A 20,272-nucleotide genomic window follows, 5' to 3' on the forward strand; every position below is an offset into this window, starting at 1 on the left:
TGACTCCAAGTCCAGCATAATATTGTACTGTCATAAGATCTTAGAAGTTAAAAGAGAACTTGCATGTCTAACCCAATATCTCATTCAGTATAGGAATCCTTATGTGCCTAAAAGAGGAACATTTTAGATTCATCTTAGATATCTCTATATCCAGAGTAAATAGGGAAAGCCCCTATTCTTCTGAACTGTGACATGTTCTGTGAGGTCAGGCATTTGCTCTGTTGCTCCATGGCAAGAGATTCCTTATATCACTCTTGTTTGTGTTTAGTTATTATTCAGTTTTTTGGGAGTGTGACTTCAGGTAAGTCACTTAACCCTGGTTGCCTCAGATTCCTCATCTGTCAAATGACTTGAAGAAAGAAAGGACAATATTTTTGCTAAGAAAACCTCAAAAGGGGTCATAAAGCTTTGTACACAGACTGAATAACAACAAAAAAGAAAGTCTATCTTTTTATTGACAACTCTGAAGTTTCCTTTTTATATTAAACCCAAATCTGCTTCCCTTTAACTCCCCTCTAGAGCCTCACAGAATATTTAATCTCTCTTCCGCCTGATGGTTCTTCAAATATTTGAAGACAGCTGTCATGGTCCCATTAATTTTCTGTTTTTATAGGCTAAAACATCCTTAGAGATATACAAGTTTATCAGTGTGTCTCCTAAAATGAACAGCCTAGAATTAATCACAAGATTGTAAATGAAATATAAACCAGGATAGAGTTTAGCAGGACCACTATTACCTTCCTCCTACCAGACACTTTTATTAATGTAATATATAATTGATATACAGCTAGATTCTACCCTGTTTGAGTTGTGGTAGCTACCCCCAATTTACTTCTTGTCCTAGGTTAAATGGTCTGTAACTCTGGGAAGTTGAAAAAACTTTCATGTTGGTAGCAAAATAAAGAATGCAACTTTCTTTTCCCCTTTCACACAAATTTATTTTTCCCCCCTTCAAGATCATTCTTTTGAACCTAATTTTTTAATGTATAGAGAAGTTAGATGATGCAATGGACAGAGCACTAGCCTTGGAGTCAGGAGGATGAAGTTCAAATCCAGCCTCAGACACTTGCCACTTACTAGCTGGGTGACCTTGAGCAAGTCACTTAACCCTGATTGCCTGGAATCCAGGGTCATCTCTAGTTATCCTGATTCATATCTGGCCACTGTTCACAAATGGCACTGGAGAAAGTGAGGCTGGTGATTTAGCACAAAACCCCCTCAACCCCTCACTCAAATTTGATCCATGTGCTTGTCACAGCATCACCTCCCCTGATGACATGGTCTTCTTCAAGGATGAAGGACAATCATTGTCATCATTATATGTATACAAATGTTGGGGAGTATGGGTTGTAGAAAAGTAGCACAGTGATTTCCTTTTTTTCATGATACCTCTTTCCCTCTCCTGGGGATGATCAAAATCACATATGATATTCTTAGTATGTTGCTCAAGAAGAGGAGAATATTTCTTGTTTTGTTTCCAACCTATTTTAAAATATATTTTTATTTATTTTAAAAAATATTTTCTGGGGTGGCTAGGTGGTGCAATGGATAAAGCACCAGCCCTGGGGTCAGGAATACCTGAGTTCAAATCCAACCTCAGACACTTAATAATAACCCAACTATGTGGCCTTGGGCAAGTCACTTAACCCAATTGTTTAAAAATGTTTAACAATCATTATTCATTCATTCATTTATTTTAGTATTTTGCAAGATAATGGGGTTAAGTGGCTTGCCCAAGGTCACACAGCTAGGTAATTATTAAGTGTTTGAGGCTACTGCTGACTCCAGGGCCGGTGCTCTATCCACTGAGCTACCTAGCCATCCCTAAAAGGGACACTTTTAGAGAAAACTAGGAAGACAAATGAAGCAATGCAGAGGGAAATGAACAGAACAATTTATATATTAATAATATTGTAAAGAAAAACAATACTGAAGACTTAGTGATGTTCAAGGCAATACTTTGAGACATGGTCAGTCTATTTTGCTTGCTAGTCATATTTGCTAAAAGTTTTTTTCTTTTTTTTCTTTTCCAATGGGGAAGGAAGAGTAGGGAAGAAGATGGAAGCTAGTTATAGTGTTAGAACTGCAATTCCTAGGGGACCATTTTCTATATTGCATCTAGTTGGCAATTCAGGAATTAAAAACACACACACACACAGAGTACAATAGAGGGATGATTTATTATTTTCAAAGTGGAAAACTAGTTTCTTACACAGAGCAATTTAATTGCATTCTCTCCCTACTAGTGTTTCCCCAAGGACCTGAACAACTTTAACATGGTCTTAGGGATTAAGGTCCATGAAGCCCCAATATTCCTGAGGCAGCAGAATCAAACAAAAATGCCTTCACCCAATCCCCTCCAAACTATAACTTCCAATAGGCAATGCTGACAATTCCTTATCTTTTCAACCTGGGCCGGTGAAGATAAATGTGGAGTCAGAAATCTCCAAAAGAATCAAGTACACTGCAATTTGAAGGTTAGAATGGCTAATTTAAATGATTTTGAACAGGTTGTTTTTTTGATGTCTTCACTGGTGATTTGTTTTTATACCCTGGCTGAGGCCACCTTGATAAAAGACAAAAAAAAAAAGTTTAATTTAGTTCTTGGAGGGTTAAATTATTCAAAGAAAACTTTGAAGGAGGAAGAGAGAACATCAGGTTCTTCATCAAGCCTTGGGGACATTCTTGATATCCTGGAAGATGTAGTTATGCATAATTTGATCTAATTTTTTGATTATTAAATTAGTTATCTCCTATCCCACCAATCAAATTTCTCTCATCCAAGTCTCTCCCTTGGTATTTGACATAATCAAAATCCCCAAGTATTCTTGTCTGATAATTAGAAATTATAATCGATTGTGATTGGCTGCTTGAAATGGCATGAATAGAAAACTTACATATATGCTGAAGTAACCGACAGCCTGAAAGTGATTTCTTAACCTGGTCATCTACTGAAGCTTTTCCACCATTTCACATTCTGCAGAGCAATATACACAGAGGATACAATGCAGGAGTGGATCCATTATTTCTAAAGTAAGAGCTGGATTTCCTACACAGATGAATCTAATTTCATTCTCTCCTTATTAGAATCCCTCTACGATCTTCCAGTCAGTAATCAGTCCAAAAATGTCTTATGGGCATAACTAAATTTCCCTGGGGCAACAGCAATCAAATAAAATATTTCTACAAGGAATTATTCTAGGTTTTATCAGACAAATCCAGCTTGCAAAGTGCAAGCTAAAGGAAACAATGCAAATTTAGTGTTTTTTAAAGCAACATCTAAATCCATCTAATCCTTAACATCAGGATAAGTTTGAAAACTCATACTTTAGGATTGAAGTTGTAGAAACTAGTACTTAGCAATACTTTGAGGGAATGTGCCTATTTTCTACTACAATCAAAGTCAGATTAGATATCAGAATGAGTAGAGACTATTGTTACTCCGAGTTTCAGAACTCTGGCTGTAGTGTGTACTTTCAATTCAATTCAATCCAACAGAGATATACATAAATTGTTAACTGTGTAAATCTCTGCTAGGTTCTGGGGCTAGAAAAAAGAAAATATTCCCTATTCTCTATGAATCTACATACCCTAATGGGTTGATCCAACAAAAAACTGAATACAAAGAATTTCAAAAGGGAGGGGGAGGGAGAGAGAGAGAGAGAGAGAGAGAGAGAGAGAGAGAGAGAGAGAGAGAGAGAGAGAGAGAGAGAGACAGAGAGAGAGACAGAGAGAGAGAGAGAGAGAGAGAGAGAGAGAGAGAGAGAGAGAGAGAGTGTCAATTTTTCATTTAGGAAATATCTAGCTTAGACAAGACCACCTGAAGTATGATTTCATAGACTGACTGCTTCATTACCAGAAGATTGATTTGACATACCTCAGGAATTGAAATACTACAGAAAAAGAGCATTTCAAGTATAGGATAACTGGATTTCATGATAAGGTATTTCTAATCCATTGGTCAGTCACTACATAGAATAGAAACTTAAAGGGGAAAAAAGTTCCAAAGAAAACTGGTAAACAATGGAAAGAGTATCAGGTATGGAATCAGAAGGCTTGGTTTGAATCCTGGCTCTGTCACGTACTACTCATATGACATTAAACAAGTCTTATAACTTCTCTGGGCCAGTTCCTCACCTTTAAAATGAGGAGGTTGGACCTTAAGGAAGCACAGTCAAGGGCAGGGATGGCATGTTTAAAAGTAGGTAACAAACCAAGCTCAGGGCACCCACCCTCCCCCATCAATCTTCTGAAAACTAATAAGATCTTGGTCTGGAGTCATTTGTTGAGTGAAACTTTTTTGATGTGAAGCCAAGAAGAAATTTTAGTTATATCAGTGTGGAAAAACCCACAAAAGTCTAGAATGCTGGAAACTTAGCTTTGATCTTATTTTTCCAAGTGACCTTGAGATAGTTACAGAACTATCCTGAAATTTAATTTTGTATTTCCTTGTTAGTAAAATAGGCTGAAAAAGGAGGGACTGCTTTTTCTTTTTGATTTTTGCAAGGCAATGGGGTTAAGTGATGTGAGAAATGTAGGGTGTTTGTCTTCACAGGGTGTGGAGGGGAACCCTTAGGGAATCCATTAAAAGGGGGAATGGTCCAGGCAATCACAAGACTGGAATATTAACCCACACACCCCCTGTGACAATTGGGGTTCTTTAGATGTGTGGGGGGAATCAAATTAGGGGCATGCCATGGAATGGGTGGATCTCTTAGATTGTAACTCAAACTCTGAGAGCCTATGAATATTGAAGAGGGAGGGGAAAGAGTTTCTGAAGACCATAAATTAACTGACTTTGAAGACTAATTCGTGCTTCACGCCTAGGTGAAGTACCCATACCTTTTAAGGTGTATCTTGCAAGGTTCATGAATAAAATTTACAATTTTCTCTCACTCTAGCAGGTTTTTTCTTTTCAGTCATTTATAGCAATTTGGGGGCTGGTGCCAGGATCTTCAGAACCCCCACAAGGAAGCCCCAGAAGAGAGGGGGGGGCGCAGGGGAAGGAGCGCTCATAGCCTGATTTCAAGCCAGATTCTCCTTTCTTTTCCGGGGTTCCTTCGGACGGATCTCTGAATGGACCTGAAACCCTGCCATTGACTGGGGAGAGTGATGGAAAACTGTGGAATTGATCCAGAAAGGTAGGGAAACTTCGGTTTTTATCTTTCGAGGCTGATTCTAGACAATTCCAGGAAAGGAAGTCCTAGATGGGAGGCCAGGGGTTGAAGAGGCGCCTCAGGGAGGTGAGGAAGAGACCCCCCCCCATCCAATACCCAAGGAGAGGACTTTGGGTAGGAAATGAATTAGCTGGGACAGCAAGGATGCTGTCCAGGGTAAAGAGAAAAGTAAGTTCATCAGATACTGCTATTCTGAATGGCCACAAATCCCCATCCAAAGACAGTCTGTCTGGTGGACAAGGTTTGGGTCTGATGAACAGTGAACCATAAGGACCTTTAAATAAAAAGGAGGTGGAATATGCAGCATGCTGGATAATTGAGGATGCTAAATTATGTCTAAGCAAATTAGAAAAAGATTAAAAAAAAATAGGTGGGATCCTCTGGCTGCTCCTAGAGAGGAGGAGGCTAACAGTGGGGCCCAAGAGGAAAGGGAAAGTCTGGAGAGAGGAGAAAAAGAAATGCTTTCTAAATTAAGGAAGGCAATTGGATCCAATGCTGTGTGAGTGAGTTTGAATGTTCCTGCGGGAATGTGTGTATTTGTTCTGTCTTGTCTTGTGTGTTGCTTTTAGGGTCTGAGGACCCAGCTCAAGTTTTAAAACAGGGTTGGCTGGGAGTTGGGCCCAGGAATTTCAGAAGTTGGGAGAGTAGGAAGTAGTGTGCAGTGGCCCCTACATGGTAATCAGTCCTTCCCTCACTGAGCCAGTGATAGCTATGCTAGGTGTGTAGGGTTAAGGGAAGAGACGGGGATTCTTAAAGAGAGAAAGCTATGGTTTGGGGAGAGTTTAGAAGAGCTTAAGAGAAGAAAGAACCTCTAAGGGAAAGATTGAAAAGTTCTAGGAGGGAAGATTTTTTTATCCTTATGTGTGTCTGGGAAAGATTCGCCATCTGGTTAAGACTTGAACCCTAGACTGAATCTACCCAAGTGCCCCACCCACCCATGGAGGTGGGGGAGAGACAGGAGAGCCCAAGGGCTTAAGTCGTAGAGGGATAGATCCCTCCACAGGTGGGATGTGTGATTGGGAAAGAAAAAAATGTATAAGATCCAGGGGTTAAGAGACTCCTTTATTGAAAGGAAATCACATTTAATGAATATCTGCTAGCCATGTGGCCTGAGTGCTAACTCCATTGTTTTTAAAGTTTCTGAACTAGTTTTAGAAAGTACTCTGAGGGTTTTTAAAAGAGGGATACTAGAGATTATATTTGCAATATTTAGTTATCTATTGTGAATATGTTATTTACTCTGTTACTCTTATTGCTATCCTGTTATAATGAAATTAAAAATGCATGTTGGAAATTTAAAGCTACCTAAGATGTTTATTCTGAGAAGTAATTTGTATGTTGGGGGCGGCTAGGTGGCTCAGTGGATGGAACACCAGTCCTGGAGTCAGGAGACCTGGGTTCAGGTCAGGCCTCAGATACTTAGTGATTGCTTAGCTGTGTGACCTTGGACAAGTCACTTAACCCCAATTGGCTTGGGAAAAATAAGCATTTGTATATTGAGGATGGCTAGTAGGTAAACAAGTTTATGTATAGAAGTTTCTAGCTATGTATGTGAATTTGGAATATTCTGGATCTATATATGTATATTCCAAAGCAGTGATTGTTTGCTTTGAAGTAAAAGCATTATATAATATAGGAAAGATAAACACAAGATAATTTGATATTTCTCTGTGCAATCTCCTGGACAAAGGAGGTAAGATACAACAGGCTTGAAGGAGGTTTCTCTAGCCAAGGGGAATCTGATATATCATCTTTATATAGAGATGGAGTAGCTATGATTTCAGACAAGGGATGTCTCTAGTAAGAGGTAGGAGACAGTCCTGTAGGGCCAGTCATAGTTAGAATACCAGGTTTTAGGCAAAGACCCAGGAATGATAACTGAGCTTTAGGTAGGGGTTTCATTAACTGGGACTCTATTAAGATTATAATTGTAATTTAGTGAATTGTATTCACTGGAAGTTCTAACTAGGTAAAACAACTATTTCAGATCACAGGACTGTTAGTTTTCTCTTATGTCAGATACCAGGATGGTCAACAAAAAGAAATGCTACTGGGTTAAGTGTCACGTTCTTGGAGCCAAGGAAGCCAATGGGCCAAGGATGTCAGGTGACAGGGATGGGCAGCCAAAGGGGTGGCTTCTCAGTATGGCTGAGGTTGGACCCCTTTGACTTGATTTCCCCAAAATGACATGTGCATAATGTCTCACCTGGAAGAATCTGGCCTAAGACATTTGATTTACCCATGTGACCTCTGCCTGGACACTGACATTCAATACTCATAAAGGAAATTTACTTTAATGTCCTGGAAAGTTTTAGGTAAATTAGATCTAATAGCCAGAGATGGGTTAGGTGTCTGGCTCTATATGCTAAGATAGGAATTAAGTTTCCTTAGTTTTTGTGTTAGAGGGGATATTTAGGTAAGAAGAATGGGAAATTCTTAGGATAATCAGTTTCAAGTTAGTTTAAGGAGTATGAGTTAAGTATACTAGGAAAAGGAAAATATGGGAACATTTGGAAAAAAAATTCATTTTGGTTAAGGATGTCGTTAAGGAATCATTATTGTAATGAGAGCAAACATTAAAATTGTTTTATTTGAAGCCAGATGCTGGGTACTCTTAGAACAAAGATGACTGTTAAATATATCTGTATGGAGCAAACTCCCAATGAGAATGATCACATTGACTCAATCTTGTGAGTTTGCTCATATAGTAAAATACTAATGGAAGTTTGTGTTAAAAGTGAACTATGTGTGTCAATATGGCAATAAGGCAAAATGTAAATTGTAATAAGCTCCAGAATCTCATTGTTTAGTGACGGAAACATGTGTTTTGATCTGAATAAGATGTTAATAGTTTCTCTACCAGAAGAGAAGGTCTCAAGGAGTCAGAGCTGGAGAGGACTTTTTGGAACAGATTCAGAAGCTGCTGAAGGACACTGGATGCCTCCAAGGAAGAAGAGAAGAGAAGAGAGGAGAGATGAGACACTGGACCAGTTATCTCCACCAACTCTCAACCAATATGTACATTATCTGTAACTTCCCCTTGACTCTGTAAGTGTGATACCCCCTACTTATGCCCTTCTCCTTAGGGAAAGGAGGGGAGGCAGGCTGAAAATGTTCTCCATTGAGAAACAAAGAGGGAGATTATTGGGTGGCATTATTATAGCTATCTGAGTCTGTATAGGGAATGAGACCTATCTCTTGATTTAGACAAAGGTGGGAGGAGAGTTTAGCTGGCAGAAGTCAATGCCCAGTCTTTTGGTGTGGCTGTTGGACTTGCCATACATAGATCACAGCAGTTTGAGAACTGGCCTTGGGTACCCCTGGGTCTGGCCTAGATTCTCAGTCCCTGGTCAGAGGTGCACGGTGGCACAGGATTCTGATCCAGAGGAGACAGACACCAGTGGCATGTGACTGAGTCAGTTCAGAGTGATTACTGTTTATAACTGACTGGTCAGGATATTTGCCTGGGGTGCAGCAATTGTCTCAACACATCCAGAAGCAGGGTACATATATTCAGGACTCAACAACAAGATAGGTGGACTTAGACTCCTGCAAGATTAATGAAGGTACCTGGATCCCTTGTAAAGATTTGCAAAGTGGGGCATTTGTTAAGGGAAACTGATTACGAGTCAGTATGGACTTGTAAGGAAAGTGTTGAAATGGCCATTTGCAAGAAAGGTAATTTAAGGAACATCACTAGGTATATTAGCTTTTCTTAGGGTTGATCTAATGGCGCAAAATCAGGAATTTAGTTTGGATTTTGGAGCCAGGAAGACCTTTCTAAAGACATTGGTATAAAAACTTGCAGTGGAAGGAGGTACTTTGGAAATGTTACCTATTATCATGATGATTATATGGCCTATTTATGAGGGTCCCTTGGAAGTAAAGAGGAGGAACAGTATTATCCATTTGTTGGAAACTATTCCTGGAAGACTAACTAGCACTAGAGGGACATTATTTGATTTGTGGGCTACTGCCTAGACTCAGTTATCCAAAGAGTTGGGTCAGGGAGTTATCTAGACTTAAGGGCTTAATACCTGGGCACAGGATGGGACTTGGGGCTATAGAACCCCAAGTTATATTCTGAATAGGCTAATAAGACTCCAAGCTATAGTTGAAATAATTACCAATCAAACAGCTAGGGTCTTGGACTTGCTGGCTACCCAAGGCACGCAAACAAGAGAGGTGAGTATTTAACATAGATTGGTACTAGACTACCTGTTGGCCAAGGAAGGAGTAGTTTGTGACAAAATGAACTTGTCAAGCTGCTGCCTAACGATAGATGACAATGGGCAAGTGGTAAAGAAGATAACCAGGGATATTAGAAAGTTGGCATATGTTCCATTCCAAACCTGGACAAGTCCATTTAGTACCTCTTGGATGAATTGGTTTACTGGTTCATGGTGGAAACACTGGGTATCTTACTATTGGCCCTAAGTGGGAGAATCCTATTAGCCATTGTGCATCTCCCATGTATGATCCAGTTAATAACTCATAGTACAAGAATCTACCAGCAAATTTGTACAGGTGTACAGTTCTAATGAGGAAGAGGTTAAAAATATTGATAGGGAATGTCAGTAGTCCTAATGAGGATGAGGATTGTGAATTAATTTGAGGAAGACACTGCTGGTGAAGTGTGAAGACCAAGTTGTTATTAAAAAGAAAAGGGGGGGAGTTGGGAGAAATGTAGGGTGTTGGTCTTCATGGTGTGGAGGGGAGCCCTTAGGGAATCCATTACAAAGGGGGAATGGCCCAGCCAATCACAAGCCTGGAAGAGTTTTCCTAATCCCATTCCAAGCATACCAAACCCCAAACTGGTCAAGAGTGACCTAGAGATCTTGACCTAATGCTACTGAGTTTGTGCAATTAGTTAATTGAATATTAACCCACACAACCCTTGTGACAATTGGGCTTCTTTAGCATATCATATGTTGTATGATGTGTGTGGGGGTCAAATTAGGGGCATGCCATGGAATTGGTGGACCTTTTAGATTGTAACTCAAACTCTGAGAGCCTATGAACATCCAAGAGAGAGGGGAAAGAATTTCTGAAGACCATAAATTACCTAACTTTGAAGACTAATTCCTGCTTCACACCTAAGTACCTCATAAGGTGTATCTTACATGGTTCGTGAATAAAATGTACAATTTTCTCTCACTCTAGCAGGTTTTCCTTTTCAGTTATTTATAACAAGTGACTTGCCCAAGGTTACACAACTAGGTAAGAGGGATCACATTTCCAATTGAATGTCCTGCATTAAAAATGTGTCATATTCAAAAAGTCTTTGGGGCGGCTAGGTGGCCCAGTGGATACAGCACCAGCCCTGCAGTCAGGAGTACCTGAGTTCAAATCCGGCCTCAGACACTTAATAATTACCTAGCTGCGTGGCCTTGGGCAAGCTGCTTAACCCCTTTTGCCTTACAAAAAAAAAGTCTTGAGTGATACTGATGCCCAAAGGACAAAGTCTTAACTGTAATCCAACAGTCAAAACACCTCTACAATCTGGTCCCAACCTTAACTCCTACTACTTTCCAAGTTGAACTAGTTGCTCCAGTAAGCAAAGTCATCCTTCAAACAAAAGTGTATATTCTATTTCTTTTATATCCACCAGAGGATTCTAGTAGAGTGCTGGGCATAGTTTCAACTCAACAAATGCATCTTTAGGTTACAACATATTTTATTTGTTGGAATTTAAATGTTATGGGAAACTGCTGCCTGTCTTACCTTCACTAATTACTTAGCTGGGTGACCTTGGGCAAGTCATTTAACTCCACTGCCTTGAAAAATTAAAAAAAAATTAATTTAAAGAATATCTTGGCTGTAATATATCCAAGGACATAATAGTTTCATTGTTCCTTCTCCCAGGAAAATCACATTTGCAGCACTGTGTTCAGTTCTGTTGATGAACTGGAACTCTTCCAGAGGATAACCAGGTTAGTAAGGGAATGGGAAACTATTTCAGTTGAGAATATAAGGGATTTTTGGCTTTGAGAAATCCTAGAAAGGAGGATAATTGCCTTCAAACAGAGAAGGAACTAAAGAGTGGACAAGGTAGGACATTGCTTAGGGTGAAAAACAGGAATAGTTAAAGGATTGTCATCTGAAAAGTTAATAGAACAATTCTGCTCTGTCCATAAATCAGAGCTAAAAAAATAGAATAGACTACTTTGCGAACTTCCTGCCCCTGGAAATGTTTGAGCAAAGGCTGAGTCATTAATTTGCTGCAGGAAACAATACTGTTTACCATTTGGTGAGGCCTGACTAAGTGATCTTTAAAGACCCCTCCAAACCCTTAAGAGTTTATGTTTCTATGATTTCATTTTTCTCTAAGTCTACATAAGTAGCAATTGCAGGTTTCAGTCTTTCTAAATGGAAATTCTCTATTGTTCTTCAAAAAAGACTAAAAAAGAAGGAGAATCCTGAATTACTAATATCAAATTACTAACTAGTATACTGATAACCTAATTAGGAGTAAGATTATCTAATTAGAAACAAGATTTTTTTTTCAAATATCCACAAAGTTATATGTAGAGAGTCAACACTTTCAAAATACCTGACCCATTTAAAAGACTTTTAATTTAAGTACATAAAAGTACAAGCAAATTAGCTAGAAGCTTTACACTGAATGGTTATTAGTATACAATGCAGGGTTTACATAATTCATATCTAGTTAATAAGTATCTGGGGCCCAGGTGATATGTTACACAGGCCCTTTTTGCTACTTATTTCAAAGTTACTAACTTCTAGAGGATACCACCTTAGCATCATTTTTTTTTAAAGGGCAAGAGACCAAACCATCTTCCCGAGCCTCAGTTCTAGTAATGTCTGCTAGACCAGGGGCTATGAAATATGAATGATATTAGGTGCTATGAACAAACTCCATCAACAATGACATTTAGTCCTTTTGCAAGTGGTTATATCAAACATGTTATATCAAATGTTAGAAAGTCCAAATGCAGAAATACTTGTCTATATTGTGCAGTTCGAATCAAATAAGCTGCTAGCCCAGCTCTTTAGGACACCCGGGGTGGGGAGTATTAATTACATGTTATCCTTCCCAAGTCTAATAACATAATTTACAAATGTTAAACATTAATGAAACAGGACATGGGCTCCTGCCCAAATACAATAGGGCTATTTTTGTGTAACAAGTTCATCTCTATTCAACAGAGCTGTGGGGTAGGGCTCAGAATTCAGGTGTTAAGGATTCATAATCCAGGGTGCTGAGGTTGCCCACACTGTGCCTAGAAAAGAACTTTGAGGCCTAAGTTTTTACCCTACCTCGTAAAAAGTGAAAGTGCCTTAAATTGAGCAACCAGGGAGTCTCTAATCATCATCTAACTATTCATGTATTTGCCACAATTTCTGCATTTATATCCATGTTATTTGGAAGAAAAATAACCATCATTTTCATTTTAGCTTGCCAATGAACACAAATATTTATGAATTTTCAGAGTTCAAACAACTATAGATTTTTCAGGACTTATGAGCAAATGCAGAATAAATAAATGTATTTATTTAGTAACAAGAAAGTCATTGTATATGTGCACAATCCGTGTACATCATGGGTAGGTGGCAGGTTGCTTTTGTGGTTGTACACAATGTAACAGCAAAGTAACATTTTTTCCTCGGAAAGTCTTTCAAAGAAAATTTTTTTCCTGGTGTTTCATCCATGGGATGGAGCAGTTATGGAATCAAACCAAAAAATTTGATAGTTCAAAAACAACTTGGAATAAAGTGACGATAAATAGATCTAATTTAAATATAACACTCTAGACAATTCCTCCAGTGATTTTGCTTTTACCATCTGGAGAACATGAGAGTTGGAAAGCCTGAGAAATTAAAAAAAAAAAAAGCCAGAAGTGCAAAGTACAGACTACACAAGGTTCTGTTTTTAGGGGCCCCTAAAGTTTCCTGGTTCCAAAGTCCTTCCTAGAGTGCTAATCATTGAAGGCATGGGACATAAGTACTAGACCTGAGTCAGTGGTAAAAACTTCTGGTAGTAGCTCTTGGTGACATCAATCATCAGCTCCTGGGTACATTCTGGGAGTTCTCCTGAGAAAAGCCCTAAGGAAAGAGACCAGGAAAAGGAAAAAGAAAGGCTTAGAGCTTATAATTTTTAAGATTATTTTAGGCAATTTTATTTCACTTTTAAGATCTAAATGCTTAATTTAACATTGCAAAGGAAAAAAAAAACTTTAGTTTTGCATTCATTGTTCACACTTTTTATTTGAAGATAATGTCACTATTTTCCCAAAGAAAAAAGATACTTTTTTTTTGCAAGTCAATGGGGTGAAGTGGTTTGCCCAAGGCCACACAGCTAGGTAATTATTAAGTGTCTGAGGCTGGATTTCAACTCCGGTACTCCTGACTCCAGTGCCGGTGCTCTATCCACTGTGCCACCTAGCTGACCCAGATACTTTGTTTTTAAAGGAAAAAAGTTTGATGAATTAAGACATTTCCCAAAGTTCAGGAATACATTTAAGTATTTTAAAATGAAGTATGGTAACTTCATCTAACAGATTTTAAAGCATCTTTGTAATTCATAGAATTTTCCCAAGAGTGAGCATAGCAAACTCAACCCTAGGATTTTGATTACAGTACCAAGTAAAGTAGAAATAAGTATGCCAGACCAGAATTAAAAAAAAATGCTGCTACTCAACTATAGAAACAAAATTGTTAGAAAAAATATATATATGAGAAAAATGGTCAAAGGATGTGAACACTTTTCAAATGAACAGCAAACTTTACAACCATGTGAATGCTTCAAATCACCAATAAGGATAAATTCAAAATAAACAAGGTTTCATCTCACACCCTGCAAAATTTGCAAAGATAACAAAAGATGAGAATAGTCAATGTTGGGGAGATTGTGGGAAAATAGGAAATTAGTATAATGTTGGTGGAGATATGATTCAGTACAAGATTTTGGAAAGCACTTTGGAATTATGTAAATAAAGTAACTAAAATGTCCGTATACTTTGATCCAAAAATTCTATTATTAGGATTAAACCACAAAGATTCCATTGATAAAAAGAAAATCCTTCTAAACAACAATATATTTATAGTATTACTTTTTATGATAGCAAAAAATCATAAACAAAGTAAATGACCATCAACTGGGAATAGCTAAACAAACTGTGGTTCATTAATTCAATTAACTATTACTGTGATAAATGATAAATATAATTAATTCAGAAAAGTGTGGGAAAATTTACATGAATTCATGATGAGTGAAATAAGATTTAAGAAACCAATACAGAAAATGTAAATGGAAAGAACCACCCCAAAACCCCAAAAGTGAATGATGAAAAAATAGAGAGGAACAAACATATCTTTTGGAGGAGGGGGGGCTGTTGCAAGGCAATGGAGTTAAGTGATTTGCCCAAGGTCACAGAGTTAGGTAATTATTAAATGTCTGAGGTTGGATTTGAACTCAGGTCCTCCTGACTCCAGGGGAGAACAAGCCTATCTTATATTATAAGAAGACACTCCTATCTCATCCTTTGTAAGCACGGGAGACTCATAAGTTTTACATATTGCATATATATTCAGGGTTTTTGATGTACTGATCAATTATATTGATTTTTCCTATTTTTTTCTTGTCTTGAAAAACTACTTGTTATGTGCAAAGGTTTTCTAGGAATAGAAAGAGATACTGGGGAAAATATGATGATATTAAAAATATATCAATAAAATCTTATTATATATTAATATATTCAAATAACAACTCATCATTTTAAACTTCTAGCTTCTCTCCTACACTTCCTCTTCTAGAAATCAGTTGGAAGTCATCTGAGTTATGTATATTTACTCTGGTAAAACAAGAATACATTTCCTTAAAACATCTGACTGAAAAGCCAGCTCATTGCAGCTAAATGAGGGAAGAGAAGATGTGATTTTTTTCTTACAAAATAGTCCTAATGAAAAGTATAAAAAATAGCATGAAAGTATAAAAGCCTAGATTCTTTCTGAGTCATCTCTATCTCATTTTAGTTCATGCTCTGTCTGAAATTCTCATTTTTAGTGTTGGCAGGTATAGACCATACCTGCCCTACAAAAAACACTGTGTTGATGTACTACCATTCAGGACAGAAACTGGAATAAGCTCAAAATATGGAAGAATTGTATAAAGGAATAGGAGTCAGGTTGACTGAGTTCTAGTTCCACTCTGCCACAAAATTGCTTTGTGAACTTTTGGGCAAGTCAGTTTCCCAAATTCCCATAATTCTCAGTATGGACTAGAATGATCTCTAAGAACCCTTTAACATCTACAAATTCTGTAGTCCTAAGATGATCTGTATGGTTCTTTCCAAATCTTAAGAAAAATAAATAACTACATAATATTTATAGTCTCTATATTAATATTTATTTTGAATGAAAAGTTACCTGGACAGCCTGAGAAGACAGTGAATGGTGGGACTACAGTTTCAGGAGGTAATACTGTATTGTCTAGAATTTTGCAACAGTCTTTTAACACACAACGTCGACCCTAAAAGCAAAAATGCTGTTAACAGAAAATAGATCAGGAAATGAGGAAGGTGGGGAATGTTTTCTTATCTACTTCTCGGGTTATTATTATTCTTCATTTCTTTCGCATTAATTATCATGAGTAATTTTTAAGAATAGTCATAGGCTGTCTAAGCTCAAGTCTTCCAACTCAGTAATGGGCTGATACCTGGAAAATTTTTTAAATTACCTACATACTACACACTAACAAATGATAAATTTATAAGAGTCTACTGCAAGTGTGAAAATTGCTGAAGGTTCAGGTTTGAGAGCAGTTTTATTTTTATTTTTTCCTAACTATTATTTTATTCCTCCCCTCCCCCTAATTACACATAAGAATAATTTTTAACAATCAGGTTTTTTTAAGTTTTGAGTTTCAAATTATTTGCTTCTCTGCATTCCTGTTTCCCCTTCCCAAGATGGTAAGAAATCTGATGTGTGACAGTATATGTACAATCATGAAAAATATATTTCCATATTAGTTTTTTCTTTTTTAGTTTTTTTGCAAGGCAATGAGGTTAAGTTATTTGCCCAAGGCCACACTGCTAGGTGTGTCTGAGGTCGGATTTGAACTCAGGTACTCCTGACTCCAGGGCCGTTGGTATATCCATTGTGCCACCTGGTCATCCCCCCAATATTAGGTTTTTAAGGACGAAAACTCAAACAAAAAAAGAAAAGAAGGAAAGAAAATGAAAAATAATATGCTTCAGTCTATATTCAGGTGCCATCAGTTCTTTCTCTGGAGATGGATGGCATTTTTTGTCATGAGTTTGAGAATCATTTTTTAAAACATTACTATTTTCTTAACACACCATAGCATTCACTTATGCTATTTTCTCTGTAATTATTTTGTTAGTCCTGTTTTGACCTGTATAATTTGGTAGGGGGTGATATGAAATTTATGAGACTTATCTGTTTTATAGATTATAGAAGAAGTTCCTATTTACTATTTAAAGCTGTATTATATTGTATTTACAGAAGAAATGCAAATCTATCATTTCATTAGTTACTTTCCCCACTACTATCATTTCAACTGGGCTGTGGTTAAAAACAAAATATCTCCAGTCGAGAATGTAGGACCATTAAATCATTCAGTATAATGCTAAAATACTAAGATCTAATATTCTACCCAGAGCCTATTCTAAACACTTATTCTGAGGTGGACCTGTTGTTTTTCTTTCCTTTACATGGAAGAATTCCACATGGAGCATGAAAAGAAGCAAGTTGCAAAATGAATTTTCTAAAATACTTATTCTCTAAAAGGCTTTAAATTCTATAATCAGACATTTCCACTTGTCTCCAATTTAATGAGTACTGACCTAGACTGTACTGAATACATTTCCATGTAATTAAGGGCAGAAACTATGATTTACTTCATCTTTGAATGTTCAGCATGGAGTTCCGGAGATAGTAGGAACTTAATAACTATTTATTTGAATGAATTAAACTATTCAAATGGCTTTTTCTCTACTTGAGAGCTATTTATCTCCTGTGAATTTCCAATATGGTGATGACCTATTTCTCTCAACATAACCAAAAGAACAAAGCTCAGAGATTAATACCTAAAGGAATTCCCAAAGCTAATACTTAATGAAAGCCTATAGAAAAGAGAACAAAGAACAAGATGGAACAGATATATTTAAAGTAAATATAGAAAATCAGGAAATTCTTACTACTGAGGTTACCTGAGAATTTTGAAATGTGATCACTGGCAAGGATGAGCAACTAATGCCTCACGGATTTATTTATTCAAATAGTAGAACAAATAACCACACAATAGAGCCAACAGACTGAACTAGATGATCTGGGGGGGGGGGGGTACTTAGAAGGTCTTAGATTTTCAAAAGAGGGGTTCTTTAACTTCTTTTTCTTACAAACTTCTCTGGCAATCTGGTGAAACTCTGACATCTTCCTCAAAATAATACTGTTAAATAATTGAAGAAAATGATAAATTCAGTTAGAGGTCAGCAAAAATAAAGATGTAATTTTTACCCCCAACTAAGTTAATGGCTCACTCTTCCTGGATCCCTTCAGCACCCACAAACCCTAGGCTAAGAACTAATGCCAGCATAAGGGACAAGTTTAGAATTTAAAAAACCTTATTATTAAATGTTAAGACACTTCCAGGAAGAGTACAAATCCCAATCTGAATAAAGTTCCTGATCTGGGAAGTCTTTGGGGGAATCTAAATTCAAGTGAGAATTTATGCTCCTGTAGATCCTACAGCTCAACTCCTATGACCTAAAGTAGCTTGAATGTCAGGTAACTAGAGTCACAGATTTTAAAAGAAAGAAAAACAGAGAGAGAGAGAGAGAGAGAGAGAGAGAGAGAGAGAGAGAGAGAGAGAGAGAGAGAGAGAAAGAGAGGGATGTTAGAGGTTGAGGCTAGAGAATTGCTTAGGTAACCTGATTCTACAATACTTACAATTACACAGTTCTTGCCTATGTGGACATAGGAACCAATTTGGGCTGCATTGACCACACAATCCTCTTCAATAAAGACATGGTCACCAATGTGTAGAGGAAAGAATGCAACTCTGGAGAAGGAAAAAAAGATGAGAATACAAAATTTAATTTATCTTACTTTGAATCTAAGTTTACATAACCATAGATTATTTACTCAATTTCACCACTTTAGCTAAAGGTTATTTTTGAACACTCAAAGTAAATGTGAATAGCAATTGTTTCTGTCCTGGCCAGAAACCCTGAAGGTCCTCCATTCCCAGAATGATTTTTTTTTATTTTTTACTAGGAAAAAGAAGCCATTTTTTCCCTCACTTTTTATCTAACCCTAATCACTGAGTTTGTATTGTCTGTTATCAATTGTCTAAAAAAGGTCAAGGCCTCCCACTGCATCAGGGGTCATAACTCCAGTTATTCTTATCTATGTCATGCTATTGAACCCAGATAGGAGAGAGTGAAGCTAGTGACTTTGCACAGTCCTATATCATTTAAATTCAATTCATTTGCAAATCATAACATCATCTTCCTGGTGTCATGGTCCACTTTGAGAATGAAGGACAAAAAAACAAGCAAAAGAGCTATATTTGACAAGGAGAGTTCTGTGACCAGAACCTGGAAGTTAAAACAGCTAAGGCCAACGACTCCTTTTATTTGAGATCTTTGTAGTGATAAAACAGTTTCAACAAAACATTAGTTTTTTCAAAAACAACAAATGTCATCAGTTTTAGATAAAAGGCATAGATGTGCAGGGAACTGACAGGTTTCAGATAGGTAAACTGGGGATAATGGAAGGAAGGAAAAAAGTTCTTGGTAAACTACAAAAATAAGCAATGGAAAAATAATATAAAAGTGATAGGGTCCTGGGAGATGGCAAATCTTTTTCCTTAAAAAAATTTTATTGATGTCTCTTTTTCTATATCAATCATTTCATTATATAATTTCCTCTTGTCTATTGAATTCATCCTTGTTACAAGAAAAAAGTTCAGTAAAACAAAATAGCCTATCAGCTGTATCTGACAGAATATCCAGCAATCCACTTCCCTACATCTTGTTCCTCTGTAGAGAGAAAGAGTTCCTCATTTGTCCTCTGAGAGCAACAATGGGCAACATAGTACATAGAGTTCAGATTCCTTTTTTGTGTATATCATTGGGGTCTTTAAGCACTGTTCTCTTGGTTCTGCTAATTTCACTCTGCATCAACCTATAAAGGTCTTTCTGTGTTTTCTAATTCATTTATGTTAATTGTTTCTCATAGTGTATTTGGTATGCAATATTGTTGCTTGCTAATATACATCTATTTATTCAATCAACTAAAATCAAAGGGTATTTACATTATTTCTAGTTTTGAGTGCACTAAAAAGCACAGCTATGACTATGGGTGCTAAATGGGGCTTTTGTTCTTTCCCCTCCTTGTGATATATGCTTAGTGGTGAGATCAACAAATATTTAAACAAGTATTTATTAAATTCTGGGTTAAAAAGTATGAATAGTGCAATAACTTTTCTCACATAATTACAAATTATTTTCCATTTATTTTTCCATGTATTCCATGCATTATTGTACATGTCTTCCCACAGCTCTTGAAACAATGAGTCTGCTTTTAATCTTATCTGCCAAATGGATTGGTATGGGGGAAACCTCAGTTGATTTAATTTGCATTTTTCTTGTTAAGGTGTTGGAGAAATTTTTCCTGATTTCTGATAGCATGCAATTCATCTTTTGAAAATTGTTCATATTCTGTGACCACTTAAATGAGGACTCTTGATCAAACATATTTGTGTTATTATAGAATAAGGACATCACATTTTTATCAGAAATATTTTGATGCAAAGATTCTTCCCTTGCGTGAAAGTTTTTCTTCAGAAGTCTTTTTAAAATAATTACCTCCAGAAGCAATAGAAGACTTTTCTTTTACTCTTACTTTCCATTTGGTAGTCAGTTAATATTTTTTTTTTTTTAGGTTTTTGCTTGCCCAAGACCACACAGCTAGGTAATTATTAAGTTTCTGAGGCCAGATTTGAACTCAGGTACTCCTGACTCCAGGGCCGGTGCTCTATCGACTGTGCCACCTAGCCACCCCTTCAGTTAATATTTTTACAGTCATGTTATTTCATTTGTGTGAGG

At 37.0% G+C, this 20,272-nt stretch overlaps 1 protein-coding gene across 2 annotated transcripts in view; it reads right to left on the reverse strand.

Annotated features, from left to right (window-relative positions):
* Window positions 1–1,981: 1,981 nt before the first annotated feature.
* The window catches only part of DCTN5 (dynactin subunit 5), a 37,834-nt gene continuing 19,543 nt past the window's right edge, over window positions 1,982–20,272 (reverse strand). Inside the window, exons 4-8 of one of the 2 annotated variants that reach the window (XM_074196262.1) lie at window positions 18,111–18,222; window positions 15,567–15,669; window positions 13,153–13,244; window positions 2,898–2,977; window positions 1,982–2,566 (exon numbers count right to left, since the gene is read on the reverse strand). In XM_074196262.1, the coding sequence (XP_074052363.1) occupies window positions 2,945–2,977; window positions 13,153–13,244; window positions 15,567–15,669; window positions 18,111–18,222 (340 nt within the window). In that variant the 3' untranslated portion in view covers window positions 1,982–2,566; window positions 2,898–2,944. The remainder of the gene's footprint in view (window positions 2,567–2,897; window positions 2,978–13,152; window positions 13,245–15,566; window positions 15,670–18,110; window positions 18,223–20,272) is intronic. The other variant, XM_074196263.1, reaches the window with a different exon arrangement.

This window comes from Macrotis lagotis, chromosome 8 (assembly GCF_037893015.1).
Source record: "Macrotis lagotis isolate mMagLag1 chromosome 8, bilby.v1.9.chrom.fasta, whole genome shotgun sequence".
In the NCBI taxonomy this organism is placed as follows: domain Eukaryota; kingdom Metazoa; phylum Chordata; class Mammalia; order Peramelemorphia; family Peramelidae; genus Macrotis; species Macrotis lagotis.